We start from the raw sequence: 16,908 nt of genomic DNA, 5'->3' as shown, positions 1-16,908 counted from the left end.
AAATGATGAATGGATAAACTGTGGTATATCCATACAATGGAATATTATTTGTGCATAAAAGGGAATGAAGCACTGATACTTGCTGCAACGTAGACAAACTGTGAAAACACAATGCTAAATCAGAGAACCAAGACAGAGAGTGCCCGGGTGTCTCAGTCAGTTAAGCTTCTGACTTTTTTTTTTTTTTTAAAGAGTTTAATTATTCATTTGAGAGAGAGAGAGAGAGAGAGAGAGAGAAAGAGAGAGACAGGGACCACAGGTGGGAAGAAAGGGAGAAGCAAGCTCCCCACTGTAGGAAGCCCGACAATGTGCTCAATCCCAGGACCCCAAGATTACAACCCAAACTGAAGGCAGACCCCCAACTGAGCTACCTGGTGCCCCGAGCTTCTGATTCTTGGTCTCAGCTCAGGTCTTGATCTCAGGGTTATGAATTCAAGTCCTGCACTGGTCTCCATTACAGGCATGGAACCTACTTAAGAAAAATAAGAACGAAAAACCTAGACCAAAACAGCTACATACTGTATGATTTTATTATATGAAATGTCCAGAACAGACAAACCCAAAGAGACAAAAAGTAGATTAGTAGTTACCCAGAGATGGGGGCAGGGAGGAATTGGGACCAACTACTAACAGATGTAGGGCTTCTTTACTGGGTAATGACAAAGTTCTGGAATTAGTGGCGATGGTTGTACAACACTGAGTACACTAAACACCACTGAAATGTACACTTTACAATGGTCAGTTTTATGTGAATTACAATAAAAGTTTTTTAAAAGTCTAAAGGTCTTCTTCTTTTAGAGAGAGTATGTTTGCAAGCAGGGGGAGGGTCAGAGGGACAGCAAGAGAGAGCATTCCAAGCAGACTGTGCTGAACACAGAACCCAATAAGGGCCTCGAACCCATGACCCTGAGACAACAACCTGAGGTGAAATCAAGAGTTAGGTCCCAATGGGCGGAGCCACCCCGGTGCCCCAAGGATCTCTCAAAATAAATATAAAAAATGCTAAGAGATATGTAGACAATGTGTTATGATTTAATTATTGGCTTTTTCTTCTCTTTTTTGAGGCTAAATTAAATACTGGTGTATTTTAAAACCCAAGGCATCCTAGATTTGCTGAACTATGGGTAGCTAGTAGTTACTAGCACAACAACTATCACATATGAAGGGCTTAACCAATCCTTGAAAAAAAATGCCAACTTCTCACCCTTTTCTACCAACAATTATGGTACCACTTTAACTTCTGAGATGATCTTTATAGGATTTTATTTATGTATGTATTTATTTATTTAGAGAGCATGCATGCATAAGTTGGAGGAGGGGCAGAGGGCAAGGAAGAGAGAGAATCTCTGGCAGGCTGAATGCAGAACCTGATGTGGGGCTCAATCTCAGGACCTGAGATTATACCTTGAGCTCAAATCAAGAGTCAGTCTTCATTCCAGAAAAATGGAGTTAGGTTCACAGAAAAATTTGCAAACCAATGTTCACTGCAGCATGGGCCATTCAGGCTGCTATCACAGAAATACCATCAGCTGAGTGGTTAAAAACCACAGAAAGGTATTTACTGTTTCTCGTTTCTCAGCATTCTGGATGCTGGGAAATCTCAGAGGCAGTTACCTGTGGGTCCTATGTCTAGTTACGGCCTGTTTTTCCTGGCTCATAGCAGGTTCTCGCTGTGTCCAAAGGTGACTAAAGAGGCCAGGGAGCTCTCTGGGCCTCTTAAGAAAGCTAATGGAATTCAGGATGGCTTCACCCTTGTGACCTAATCACCTCCCACATTCTTCTATCATCACACCAGAGATTATGAATTTGGGGAATACAGACATTCAGATGAGAGTAGAGTTTCACAGCCCCTAAACAGAAACTCAGATATCCTTCAATGAGTGGTTTTTTGTTGTTTTTTTTTTCCCAAAAATGTGATAATACATATTATGGAATTTTTTTTACAAATAAAGGAATAAGTCACTGATACGTTTAACAACTTGGAAAGATCTCAGGGGAGCCATGCTGAGTAAAAAAAAGCTAGTCTCAATGGGCTATATATTGTCTGATTTATACAGTACTCTTCATCATTCAATGACAAAATGACAGTCATGGAGGACATATTAGCATAGCCATGGGTTGGGGAAGGGGCAGACACAGGGCAAGGCTGGGAAGGAGGTAGGTATGATTAGTAATACAAGGGATCCTTGGGATGGTGCCCGTGTTCCGTATCTTGGCTGTGGCAATGTAGACACACACCTATGAGTGTGATCAAACTACATGGAACTAAAAACACACACTGAGGACGATGTGTACATCTGAATGAAATCACTGCACTGTACTGTCAGTTTCCTGGATGGGAGGTTATACTACAGTTTTGTAAGATGTCACCATGGAGCCAAACCGGTGAAGGGTACGCGGATCTTCACCACATGTGAATCCATAATTACCTCAAAATAGGAAGTTCAGTTTTTAAAAGGGTAGCTAGAAAAGTTCCTCGAAACGTGAAAAGCATTCAGGGAAAAGCACAGAATGTGAGGGAATACTGAATGAGCAGGATAATCTTGTGCATATGTATTTCTGTATCATTTAAGTATTGCTTTGGAGTGAATTCCGAGATGTGTGATTGCTGGATTTGAAAATAAAAGCATACGTAGGAGTGTGTTAACTCTACATTAACTTAGGGAAGACTTAATGGATCTCTTTCCATTTCCTTGACTCTACTTTTGGGTCTCTTAAGAATGCTTTCTAGCTTTTCTCACAAAAGGAATAAATTTAACAAGAAATAGTCTAAATATTTTGTCTTCTCTGCTGCTATTTAAAGTCTTCCCTACAACTAATAGAGTCTCTCACTGCTTATTGCTTGTACATGTGAAAGCTATTGATTTCTGTATAATTTTATTTTGCTACTTTATAGGACTTTTATTGTATAGTAGTATTATTTCTCATTTTCCAGGTTCATGCTATCGTCTGCAAAAATCCAATTTTCATGTCTCTAGACATTTCTTCCTTAAATGCCATTAGCTACTACCTCTAGTATAATGTTAAGTAAGTAGTAGAATCAACCGGTATCTTAGTATCTCCCCATTAAGGAAGATGCTGGCTTCCAGACAGAGATGTTCACACATACTCATGGAAAGGAAGTATTATTCAGTTCTTTTGTCTTCAGTGTTTGCGTCACACAGGTGTTGAATTCTGTCCAGGGCTTTTCTGGCCATCTGTGGGGATAACTTTTTCTATCTTAGATCTATGAATATGGTATTATATTAATAGATTTCCTAGTATCAACTCAACCTCACATTCCTGGATTAAATCTGCACAGTCATGTATCATTTCTTTATGTGTTGCTATATTCTCCTCACTAATATATTATTTAGAACTTTTATATCAATATGGATAAGTAATACTGGCCTATAATTTTTTAAATTTTTCATACTGTATTTATCAGGTCATACTTATCCCCAACATTTTCATTTATTTGTTCTTCCTCTATGATTAAATTAGCTAGGTCCCAAATTTGTTAATTAAAACAATGGTTTTATTAATTAGAACTATTTATATCAATTTATGGTTTCACCTTTATTATTTCCTTCATTGGCTTTTTATTTACCTTGTTCTTTTTCTAGCATTTTGGGCTGAGAAACTTAATTCATTTATTTTCTTTCATTTTTAATGAAAAAGTATATAAAAATTATTAATTTCCTCCAGCTACTGCTTTAAGTATATCTCACAAAGTCTGCTATGCTGAGTTTTTATTATTTTTTAGAAATTCATAATTCCAGCTTATATTTCTTACTTGCTATTTCTTTTCTTATATGATAACAAGTCTTTTTTTGTTTTAACTTCATGTTATTTGGAATGGTTTGTAGTTTGTTCTGTTACCTTTATACAACTAGAGAAGTGTAATGCTAGTCTCAGTCTCTTCCCCTTATAAGCTATTTGATCTTTTTGCCTAGAAGCCCTGAATATGTTTTATTATTAATATCTAATAATTTTAGTAGATAGTACTTGGTAGTTGATTAATATAGGTAATTTTCTCAGGCACTTTGTCAGCACTGTCAATTTGTAGATTTCAGTCTTTTATTTCCAGACATTTTTCTCAGATTACACACTCAATATTAGTTCTGCTCCACTGTTTTACCTTCTTCGGTGACTCTACTGATATAAAAATCCTATCTTCTTTTTTTAAATAAGATTGATTTATTTAGAGAGGAAGAGCATGCATCCGTGAGCAGGGGGAGGGGCAGAGGGAGAGGAGAGATGAATCTCCAGCAGACTCCCTGCTGAATGTGGACCCCCCTCCACCCATGTGGGGCTCAATCTCACCATCTTGAGATCATGACCTGAGCCAAAATCAAGTCAGATGCTTAACTGACTGAGCGACCCACGTGCCCCTAAATTTCCTCTTCTTTGCTTGACTTCTAATTCAAACACTTCCTGACTCATTTTACTTCTTTCCACATCACATTTTCATTCTCTTGGTTTTCCTGCCTTTCTTCAATGTTGTATATTAAGATATCTTTCAAATCTATTCTTGAGACAGCTGCTCTTTAATATTTTCTTCTAATACAATTTTGCCTTTTCTGCCATATCTTCTAGAGTAATGAACTATCAATTCATTTCTTTCTGTTTCTTAAATATTTTTTTTTTTTTTTTTGAGAGAGAGAGATCACATGCTGGGAGGTCAGGGGTTGGGGGATGAGGGAGTGGGGGAGAGGGTACCCCAAGCAGACTCCCCACTGAGTTTGGAGCTGCGTGCAAGACTTCATCACATGACTCTGAGCCCATGACCTGAGCTCAAATCAAGAACTGGATGCTTAACTAATTGAGCCACCCGGGCACCCCTCTTGAACATTTATGTTCCTAGTTTTTGATTTCTAATTTAAAATGGTATCACAACTTTAGATGCTTGTTTGAGGATACTTAATAAAATCATATGGTTGTACTATAGTCTTTTTTTTTTCCTGCTTCATTACTATTTTCCTGGGGGAGGGTTTCATTAGCAGAATTGTTTTTCTCAACTTAGACAATTTTTTTTAAAGAATAATAATTTTGTACACACAGGAGAGTTAGCTGATTTTGCTGGTTTGTGAAAATTTTAACTAATGGACACTCTTGTATCAGGATATCAAAGTATAGTTTCCTTACTATATGGCTTTTATGGGAGGGCAGGAAGGATACTATGGGTAGAAAGAATGTGTGTTCTTCAAGTTTTAAAAAATTTTCTTTAGTGGGACACCTGGGTGTCTCAGTCAGTTAAACGTCCGACTCTTGATTTTGACTCAGGTCACGATCTCAGGGTCATGAGACTGAGCCCCGCCCTGGGCTCTGCACTCAGGGCCACGGGAGGAGGGGTAGCTCGGGGGTGGGGGGGTGTCCTGCTTGAGATTCTCTTTCTCCCTCTGCTTCTGCCCCTACCCTCCCAAATTAATAAATAAATCTTTAAAAAATAAAATAAATTTTCTTTAAAGTTTTATACTATCCAAATATATTACAGCTCTTTTTTTGTTGCTGTATTTTAGTTAATACTTTTTTTTTTTTTTTTTTGACAGAGAGAAATCACAAGTAGGCAGAGAGGCAGGCAGAGAGGCAGGCAGAGAGAGAGGAGGAAGCAGGCTCTCTGCTGAGCAGAAAGCCCGATGTGGGGCTTGAACCCAGGACCTGGGATCATGACCTGAGCCGAAGGCAGCGGCTTAACCCACTGAGCCACCCAGGCACCCCTAGTTAATACATTTTTTGACAAACATTTCCTTTTTTTTGATCATTTTATTTGGGTAGGGAAATTCTGGAAGTCATACTTAATCTGTTAATTAACCTTGAATTCTTAAAGTCAGTACTTCACTCTCCCTGTCCCTGTGTATTCATACACTTTATTTTTTAGAGGCATTTTAGGTTCACAGCAAAATTGAGCAGAATGTGCCAAGATTTTCCATATCTCCATATAGAGCCTCCTCTTATGAACATCCCCCACCAGAGTGGGACACTGATTACAACTGATAAACCTATGCAAACACATCATTATGAACCAGGGTTCACAGTTTACACTGGGGTTCACTCTTGGTGCTGTATGTTCTATGGCTTGGACAAATTTATAATGACAAGTATCTACCATTTTGGTATCATACAGAAGAGTTTCACTGCCCTAAAGATTCTCTATGCTTCACCCATTCATCACTCCTCATATATATATATATATATGTTTTTATAGGATAAAAATTTATCCTATTTCATAGGATAAAAATTACCCATTATCAATCTTAAAATAGTAAAACTATTTACTAAACTATTAAAATAGACTTACAGCCCTCTGAGAACATTTCAACAACTATCTTAAAAGAAGCAAAAAATTCAACTTAACATAATTTCCCATTGCCTGAGCCTTCTTGTTTGTTTTAATTTATTTATTTGACAGACAGAGATCACAAGTAGGCGGAGAGGCAGGCAGAGAGAGAGGAGGAAGCAGGCTCCCTGTTGAGCAGAGAGCCCGATGTGGGGTTCCATCCCAGGACCCTGGGATCATGACCTGAGCCAAAGGCAGAGACTTTAACCTACTGAGCCACCCAGGTGCCCCCTGAGCCTTCTTGCTAATTGAATTTTTACTCTATACTATCTCTACCTTGTTCCTCACATTCTATGACAATCATTCATTATATACTTACTGTATCAACTCTATCAATAATTGTCTATAATGTGACAGGCTCTGGTAATACACTGGTGGAAAATATGGACAAGATTCCTTCCCTCATGAAGCATACATTTTAGCAGGGAGCTGTGGACAAGAATCATAGTGTAACAGAGGACAGTGTGACAGAGTGCCTGGGGTGGGTGAACATGGATATGGAGATGATGGTTATTTAAGGGATGGCAGTCAATGAAAACTTCTTTAAAGTGATATTTCAATAGAGACCCGATAAATGTTACCACTAAAAGACCTTAAGAAAGAAGTTTCAGGGCACTAAGAAAAACAAGTGCAAAGACAGCTGAGGCAGGAACCAACCTGAAGGAACAGCTAGGAGGTCAGTTTGCTGGGGTGCGGGATATAAGGGGAGGCAGAAGCTGGCAAGGACATGATCTTACAGGAGGCCATGATAAGCAGTCTGGATTGTATTCTGAATGTCACTGAGAGCCCCTGGAGAGTTTTACATTTGGGTATAATATTTTCTCACTTATGTTTTCTAAGATCACTGATGACTATATGGAGAATGGGCTATGAGGGGACAAGAATGAGAGAGGAAAAGACCCAAGAAAGAGCCGTGGCAGTAGTCCATCCATGCAGCTTGCCCCACGTGGCTGAGAGAAGGTAGTAACAGTGAAGATGATGAAGAATCAGTGTAGACAGTATGTGTGGCAGGGAACAGGGACAGGACATCCTAGTAAGCGGACGTGGAGTGGTAAGGGGGAGGAGGCGAATGTAGTCACATGGACGGTGGTGCTATGTACTGCCGTGGAGCAGGCAGGAGGAACTGGAGACCCAGAGTAGTGCAGGTCCCCCTGCAGTAGGGAACTCTTTCCCAGCCCCACCTCCCACGCACTGGCATGCAGAGAACTGGGAGGCAGAGATAAAAGACCTGAGCACCGTATCATACTCGCACCACTTATCCAACCCGAAATGCTAGAGTCACAGCCTGAGCCTGTGCTGGGGGCAGGAGAAAAAGTGAACCAGCTAAGGTCCTGGAGTTTAAAAATGCACAGGTTGAGTCTTAGACAAAGAAATGTGATCACAGAAACTGGCCTGAAATGTTTTGTTATTGAACCAATATGTTGTTCAGGAAGATGCAGAACAAGGAAAAGAGGGGTGGACAGAGCACACCTGAAAGCAGGAGCAGGAAAAGCTGCAACTCCCATATTCGTTCCCAAGGTATTCAAAATACCCAAAAAATGAGCTACTAAAAGTGACTCAAGAATGAGGAAGTGGTCAGCTGTATCCAAAGCTGCTAAGCAGTTTAACAGAACAAAAGCGGAGAACCGACTTTTGAACTGCAGTGGGGGACCACCTTGATCAAAGTCGTGTTAGTACTGGGGAGAGACACAGAAAGCCCAATGGGCATAGGTTAAAAAAGACCAAAGCAGAACTTTAATCCTCCTACAGCTTCATTCCTAGCACGCTTCACAGAAATGTCACTGCTGCTCTTCAGCATTCCGCAACCAAAGCATACGCAATGCAGGGAATAGTAATTTCCAAATAGATTTTGTTTCTCTTACCTTCACTGATTAAATTTAATGTGTCTTGTTTCCCATCTCCTTCTTGTGACTGACCTGGATCCAGTGAAGTCTGAGAAAGGCTGACTTCAGCTGATAACTGGTCAAGACTTTGATAACTTTTTCTGTAAAACAAGGGTGAAATACTACTTGGATTTCTTCTCACAAAAAAGAATTTCTAGAGATATTCTTTAATGATTTGCTTCAATTTATTGAATTTCTGGTTTATTTCTCCCCAGTTCTTCCCGTAAACTCTGTCTCTATTGTTGCTACAATATGATCTCCATTATACTTTTCCCTCCACACTCTCTGGAGGCCTGTGTGTTTAATCTATTGAAAAAGGAAAAGAAAAACAGCTTGTCAAACTAGTTTAAGTCCTTGCACCAATTTTGATTATTTAGCTCGTGAGAAATTGGCAACCTTCTGGTTATTATCAATTTTCATAGAAGCAGAAAATCTACAGATTACTCTTAATGCAGAAACCAAAATGACATAACTTAATAATGACCTAGTATCTCCTCGGCACTTAAACATTCTTCAATGTTTTGATATTTTTACAGACGGTTTTTACATAATAATAAGTACAAATTATCACAAATTCCTGCAATTTAGAAGTTTAAAAATGTAGGATAATAACATAACTGTTTCTGTTAATACACTATCAAGATAACCTCCTTCCCTTGTGTATTTGCTACTGTGACCTCAATTTCCATTAAACAAATTAATGAGAAATGAATTATAATAGAGGAAAAATTCAGTTATAAATGGAAAGTCATTAAGACTTATTATTACACCTTCCTCATATTTGTTTTGTCAGGATAAAAACAACTCAAGAAATGCATGCAGCTTTGGTATTATTGACATTTCAAGAAGAGAATGGAAATTCATTATTATTTCCAAATACATGTGATCCAGGAGAAAGAATATGCTTTTCAGGTTTAACCTCTATTACCCAAGGTAGCCAAATCCTAACTAATTTCTTAGAAATGTCATATATTCTATGATAATATTACAGGAAAGTATATATAATTTAAATGATCTATTCCAGAGCTACTCTCTATTCATACATACACAGTAAGCTTACAAATTTATTGAAAGTATATATATTATGCATGAGAGGATATATACAACAGTATCTATTTGTTTTTTTCATCTAAGAAATGAAGGATGAGATGATGGAATAATTTTACCACTTTACAATGTAGGCAGTGTTCTCATTTTATAACATGATGACTTTTCAAATGTCAAGTATAAGAGTTCTTAGTTATATTTTTAAGTAGCAGGAAATACTATTGTAGGAAACCACTGATAATTATTACAATAGATAAAACACATATCAGCTATACAACATGTAATAAAGAAGGATACCCAGTATTTATATAATGCTTACCAAATGCTAGGTACTGTCCCTACACATTTTATATATATTAACTTATTTAATCCTCACAACTACCCTGTGAGGTTGGAATTACAACTATTCCCATTTTATACAGAGTAAACTGGGGCACAAAGAAGAGATCAGATTTTAACCTGGCAGCCTGGCTCTAATTCTGTCCCCTATCTAGGCTATCTCCTTCTCAGTACAGAAAGAAAAAAATTTGGTTTTCTATTTTATTAAAAACCTTCTTAAAGAGCAGCCTTATGGCTGAGACTAACCATGTAAACTATACAGTATTGAATTATATCACTGAAAATTTTACTTGACTTTCATTAAAAGTTTATTTCTTTAGCTACAGAAGAAAGCAGGAATTCAACAAAGTTATGAATTTTCTTTCCTAATTATTTTTCTGTGCCTAATAGGTAGAAGGCTTTTTTTTATACTTTTGGCTTTAAATGAGTTTTTGACACTGGTTTTTTTCATCATAGGAAACTTGATAGTTAATATTAAATTTTAAAATTCTAGAAATATTTACAAACAAAATACCCAGAAGCAAAAAAAGACGTAAAATTAATTTGAAAATTATAAGGACTAAGAGCTCGTGGGCACATGTTTACAGCAATCTAGGACTGTCACTAGCTGCGGGGAGGAAAGCCTAGAAAAGCCTCCTCTGATAAAAGCAACATAAAATGAACTTTCTGCATTACCTACTGAAGTTCCTTTTAGAAATTACATTTCCAAGTGGAAAGTGATTGTGGAAACTATCTACCCTTCAATTTGTTACATTAAGTGAACAAGCTTGCATTTTATAGGATTCACTTAACCAAATGCTAATGAATATAGAAACAGAACTTGGTAGACCATGATTTCTGAAGTAATAATGGAAAGTCTAAGCCAAAGTAAAGTCCCTTATTCAAAAGATACTCATAACAGTACCATGTAATATTTTCCTTGTATGAAGATAATTACAGAGCCACCACCTGGGAGCAATCTAATCGAGCTGTTTGCAACAATGACAAGGAATTTCCAAATTCTTTTTCTATATTCTTACCTGATTGCCAATACAACTGGCAGCTCCTTCTGACAAGCATGTTGTCCTAGAGTAAACTGTCTGTGGGAGTTCTGCCTTTAAGAGGTCACCACTAAGTCCTATTTTAGAATTCTAGACTCCTTAACATCATACTGTAAGATTCAAATGTAACCCACGAGTCACAAATCAATCAACAGTCTGTTCCCTGAAGCAGATTTTTTAAGATAGCAATATCTTTCTTCATCAAAGTAAGAACCCCAGACAGTAAGATAAGGAATCATGTCAAGTATCATAAGCATCTAGGATGTAATAAAACCCATTTTCTTTAATATTTAATTATTTAAAATTTTAAATCACTCAAATACAAGCTATTATACAAGGAAACCAGATACCAAATAGAGGCAAATTAAAAGCAACTTGAGCAATAGGCTTGAATTCACTTATTAATAAATTTTCTACAATCTTAAACTTTATATCAATGACCAGAAGTCATGATGTGGATAATCTACATCACCTATTTTCCCAATAGATGTAGTGAGGTCAATAATAATTTACATTATCTGGTAGTCATGGTAATCACTGAGCAAAAAAGAGTATTAGGCTCAGGAGATGTTATCCACATGAAGAAAATAAAAACACAGATTTGCACACTGTAGATGTAGAGGCACATGAATGTGCACGGAGCCAGTGATGGGCTGTTCTTTTTATTCTTAGTTTGATTTTCATAGAAATGTATTTAACGAACAAAATAAGCATTTCCTTTATCAGAATATCTATATACTCTTAATCTGCTAAAATTAATGGAAGGATGCATGGGAGCCTGAAAGGGAAGGCCATATGTGAGTCAGGTCAATGCAAACCTCATAAGCTGTAAAAGATTTTTGCAGCCTCATTGCTTCAGGGAGTCCTACTCCAAAAGTACTGGGAAAATGTACATGGGAAAGAGAACTTATAAGACATCTGAAGTAATTATATCCACTCAAAAGTCATCAAAAAAATTAGCCTACATAGATCACAAAGGGCATATAAAGGCTCATAATACTCAATAATCTGGTGAATGATAGCCAAATTAAAAGCAATGATAAATTTAGAAGAGTAAAAAAATTAAGTAGAAAATAAAAATATGAACAATGAATCTGATCTTTTAGGATGGAAATGAGTGGGCGAGGCAATAATCTAACAAGATTATATAACATATACTCTAGTAACAGTATATAACCAGTATCTAACAAGATCATGTGGCCTAGACTTTGCATATAAAAAACACTAAGCAGAACATACTGGAAAAAGAAAGTAAACAATTGCTATATGTGTGTGTTTTATATACTTATTTATTGTTGAGGTTTATTTTTTATTTTATTTTTAAAATTTATTTGTTTATTTATTTTTAAAGATTTTATTTATTTATTTGACAGAGAGAGATCACAAGTAGGCAGAGAGGTGGGCAGAGAGAGAGGGGGAAGCAGGCTCCCCACTGAGCAGAAGCCTGATGTGGGGCTCGATACCAGGACCCTGGGATCAAGACCTGAGCCAAAGGCAGAGGCTTTAACGCACTGAGCCACCCAGGTGCCCTTTATTTTATATATATATATATATATATATATATATATATATATATATATATATATGTGTGTGTGTGTGTGTGTGTGTGTGTGTGTGTGTGTGTGTGTGTGTGTGTATTTTTTTAAGATTTTATTTATTTATTTGACAGACAGACATCACAAGTAGGTAGAGAGGCAGGCAGAGACAGAGAGGGAAGCAGGCTCCCTGCTGAGCAGAGAGCCCAATGCAGGACTCAATCCCAGGACTCTGGGATCATGACCTGAACGGAAGGCAAAGGCTTTAACCCACTGAGCCACCTAGGCGCCCCTACTGTTGAATTTTTATGGTCACTCTGTAATGCTTTAAAAAATTTTAACATGATATTCCTATGTTTGAGATAAAGGAAAAAATATAAAACCGAGCATAATTAATTAGACCTTGCCAGGTCTAAATAATCAAGAAAAAACTGGAAATGAGATTTTTTTTAAAGTTTTATAAAGAGTATAGTAAATGAAAATAAGTGTGAGATATTCTACTGTGAAAAGGATTCTTCTATGAGTAGGTAATAACACAGCCAGGTTATCCCATCACTCATTTTAAGAGAGAGCAAGGAGGGGAGCCTGGGTGGCTCAGTTGTTAAGCATCTGCCTTCAGCTCAGGTCATGATCCCAGTGTCCTGTGACTGAGCAGAGTCCTGGGATCGAGCCCCAGATCCCTGCTCAGTGGGAAGCCTGCTTCTCCCTCTCCAACTCCCCCTGCTTGTGTTCCCTCTCTGCTGTCTCTGTCAAATAAATAAAATCTTAAAAAAAAGAGAGAGAGAGAGATGGCAACTAGACCAAGAAATTCATTAAATCAAACAACACAATAACATTCCTTTTGGAGCTAACTTGACAGAGCTCCTAGAGAAATGCAGACATCCCATATTCTTAGCAGGAAATTATAATATCACATAATGACTAATTATAGGGCCAGTTTCTTTCTCCAAATTATCAAGAGCACTAATATTCCTTATTAAGAGGTTTTAGCCACCAGTTCCATAATTTGTAGGTTCTTGATAAATGTTTGTTAAACTTGCTGAAGATACTGGTCAAATTAAGAGGAATCAGTGATGAGGTTACTTCAAGAGCTTTGGCTTATAGTACAGATTTGAGGGGAACAAAAACCAGATCCTGAGAAAAGCAATGATTTGTTTCAAACATGATTTACTGAGCCCTACTCTACTCTGGAAATCCAGTCTCCATTTTTACATTGAAAAGTTGGGATTAGGTATTATGCTAAGCAAAATAAGTCAATCAAAGGAAAATAATTATCATATGATTTCTCTGACATGAGGAATTTGAGAGGCAGGGCATGGGGTTGTGGCGGGTATGGAGGGAGAGAGGGAAAAAATGAAACAAGATGGGACTGGGAGGGAGACAAACCATAAGACACTTTCAATCTCATGAAACAAACTGAGGGTTGTTGCGGGGGGGAGTTGGATAGGGTGGCTGAGTTATGGACATTGGGGAGGATATGTGCTATGGTGAATGCTGTGAAATGTGTAAGACTAATCATTCACAGACCTGTACCCCTGGGGCAAATAATACATTATATGTTAATAAAAATTTTTAAAAATTAAAAAAACGTTGGGATTATATTTTCAGAATCAGAGATCTGCTGGTCACTTTAATTTTACGTAACTTTTATAAACTCTAACAAAGTAGAGTTGAGGACAGTGGGTGAATGCATATTCTGAAACATGGAAGATACAAAGTTATATAAGAACCAAACCAAAGAGATTATATAGAACATAAATAAAGATTCCCTGAGAAGTAGTAGGTGCCATGCAATTTATTACTGACTTGAAGAGGCATTACCCCCAGAATTACACGTGAAGAAGGTAAGAGGTGTTGCTTACTGTTGTTACACAGCAAGTAGGGTAGCAGAGATTACTTCCAAGTCCTGACCCTAAACTCTGGGTCCAGTGATCTCCATACTACAGCCCAGCTGCATACATTCTGTTCAGGAATGTAGGAGGGCCATCTAAAAGAGCACCAATATGAACAGTAACGCCAGATGAAAGGATGATGCTGAAAAGGGAAGAGTATTCCCTCTTCAGCAAGTGGAGCAATTTAGTCAAGGAGTATAAAGTCTGGATCCATGCTAGACAGACCATCAAGCAATTTTACTTCTTTTTTTTGTGATACTGCAATTACTTTTGCTGCTGCCATAATACTTCATAAAAGCCACTCATTATTACCACATGCAAAGGTAAACTAGAAATAACTCTTCCACTCAGACTCACTGGTTCCTCAAGATGTAGGTCTTACAGGCAGGTCTACATACAGGTCTTTTGGCTAAAATATTTTACTTCCTATTATCTAAAGTGACAATGTGGTTATTGCAATAAAAAGCATACTATTAGTCTTTTAACATATCAGGAGTTAATGTTATAATATTTTTACAGTTACAAAAGCAGGAGCATCTCATGTGTTATAGAGAGATAAGTGGACCAATTACTGCAATAGATTCTGTTTTTCAATCAGAAATCAGAAATGTGAATAAACTAATATTCTTTTATTACTTGTATATGTCATAGAAAAATAAAATTATAGACCAACATAAGAAGATATATTCTAGTTGTTTATAAATTTCAGAGGGTATATAAGGGAACTTGGTACAATCCATGAAAGACTCAGTCAACACCTAGAATCATACTTAGCAACATGGTTAGTAGATGTTGAAAAGAGTTCTACTGATTCATTCTGTAAGCAGTCTGCTCACTTTTCCCTACCTATCTCTAGCAATCAGTGAAACAAACAAGCCAAAGAAGCATTTTTTAGCAACAGAAGGTCAAACTTATTTTGAGTACTCCCTTTGATAGATGAAAAAAATCACACAGTAAAGCAGTTAGAAATTGCCTGCACTGAAACAATCCCTGTAGAAATGTCTGGTTACTAACTACCTAGTGAAAAGCACCCTAAGAAGCACAGATGGAAATGTGTGTCTCTACCAGTGAGGTTTAAAAATAAGGGCTTAAAAAGAAGAGTGGAGAAGAAATTAAAAAAAAAAAAATAAGAGGGCGGGAGGAAGGGAGGGGAGAAAGGAGGAAGAGAAGAAACAGAGGGGAGGAGGGAGAAAAGGGAGAGAACAGAAGGGGATGGAGGGACAGAAGGAAATCATTAGAAAACTAGCCAAAGAGAGGAAAATAAAGATATTGAAAAAGTTATCAAGATGGGAAGAGTGGCTAAAAGCCAAAAGAAGGTAATACAATTTTTATGTTATCTTTCAAAATGAAGATATTCCAAAAGAATATAGCCTATTCCAAAGGAATGCAGCTCTCTCAACATTTCAACACTATGACTTAATGTAACAGTCCTAAAGAGTGGGACAAAGAAATACAAAAAGAATCTTATGGCCCACAGGTGGAGTGATTATATTTTCTATAGCCTCCAAAAATTAGATTTCTCAAAAATAAACAAAACTCTCTCAGACCCACCAAGAACAATATCTTTTCAATCTATCATGAGATGGAATTTTGTGTTTTCTAACTAGCAAGAAAATTAATCCTAAGGCAAATACAAATACCAAAGCTAAAATTCAAAAATAGATGGCTCATTAAATACAAGTTCATAGACTTAACTGAAGGACTGGCTGAAGACTTAAGGGAGAAGCAGGTAGCTGGTACAATACTGCATAAGAATTTCTTAGATATTTTACTTCCCCAGGGTGCCTTGGCTTCAAAACGTTAACATATTCACTGCCTTAATCTGACTTTATCAAGCCAAAGTAGTCTTAAATTCTACTTTTGTCCTAAGTTAATAATGAATTCAGAAAGAATAAGTGAGAAACCAAAGTGGATAACCATGTGTTTGGGTACAACTAAATTTGTAATTAGTTCGAAAAAAAAAGTATTACACTTACTCATACCACTGTTTATTGTGTTTTCGGTAAAGCAACGTATCCAAGGCAACAGCATTGACATCCAGAGCTCCTGGGGAAGGCCACTGGTTGGTGAGGTGGGCAGTTAACTCTTGTCTTGATCTTAAATCATTATTCTTTAGCACAGTCCTGTGAATATTAAGATGGTGAGTGCTTTTGTCTTCACTGTTCTGCAATGGCAGAGGAACCTAATGGTATTAATCTGGCCCCCAAAATTCATTTTTTTAAATGGTATGTTAACAGATTGTCAACAGAGCTATCGGGGCTATTAATGTCTCCTACCACATGTGGTTTTCATTCTTTCTCTACAGGCTACAACAAACCACTAGCATGTGGAGTTCAGACTTCTGATCTTTTCCACACAGATATTACTAAAGGACTAAAGGTGCATCTTGCACCTTACCTAAAAAATTTTGGTATCTTAAAGTTATAGATTATTAGATTCCAGTTAAAAAAAGATTCCATGTATATGATTTTCTAGCATCAACATTCACTCAATTAAGTTAACTTAGTAAACAAAAAAGAATTAAAATGAATAAAAAATAAAACTAAATGCAGAAAAATACTAAAAAAAATCCATAAGGTGTCTGGAATTTTTTTAATAGAAGTAACTACCAATCAACCTTTATGAAAATAATTAACTCAATGATAATTGAACACTATAACCCACTAGAAATATTTCAACAATGGAATGAAGCCATTGTAACAGTTCACAATTTACTCTCGGTTTTGTAGAACCATTACTCATTAATAACAATTTGCAAAAGAGCTAACTTTGGGCCAAAATTTAAACCTCACAAACCAATCAATAACTGTCACAAGACGAATTCAGCATTTGAACTGGTGGTTAAAGATAAAT

At 37.0% G+C, this 16,908-nt stretch overlaps 1 protein-coding gene across 7 annotated transcripts in view; it reads right to left on the bottom strand.

Moving 5' to 3' along the window:
• RUNDC3B (RUN domain containing 3B) overlaps positions 1-16,908 on the bottom strand; it is a 143,762-nt gene that overhangs the window by 6,006 nt on the left and 120,848 nt on the right. For 4 of the 7 annotated variants that reach the window (XM_047694679.1, XM_047694680.1, XM_047694685.1 and 1 more), the window contains 2 exons: positions 16,032-16,178; positions 8,182-8,303 (listed from right to left, as the gene is read on the bottom strand). In XM_047694679.1, coding sequence (XP_047550635.1) covers positions 8,182-8,303; positions 16,032-16,178 — 269 coding nt within the window. Of the gene's footprint in view, positions 1-2,242; positions 3,198-8,181; positions 8,304-16,031; positions 16,179-16,908 lie in introns of those variants that run through there. The other 3 variants (XM_047694682.1, XM_047694684.1, XM_047694681.1) reach the window with 2 other exon arrangements.

This window comes from Lutra lutra, chromosome 11, assembly GCF_902655055.1.
Source record: "Lutra lutra chromosome 11, mLutLut1.2, whole genome shotgun sequence".
NCBI lineage: Eukaryota > Metazoa > Chordata > Mammalia > Carnivora > Mustelidae > Lutra > Lutra lutra.
This window is presented reverse-complemented; position numbering and strand designations above follow the sequence as displayed.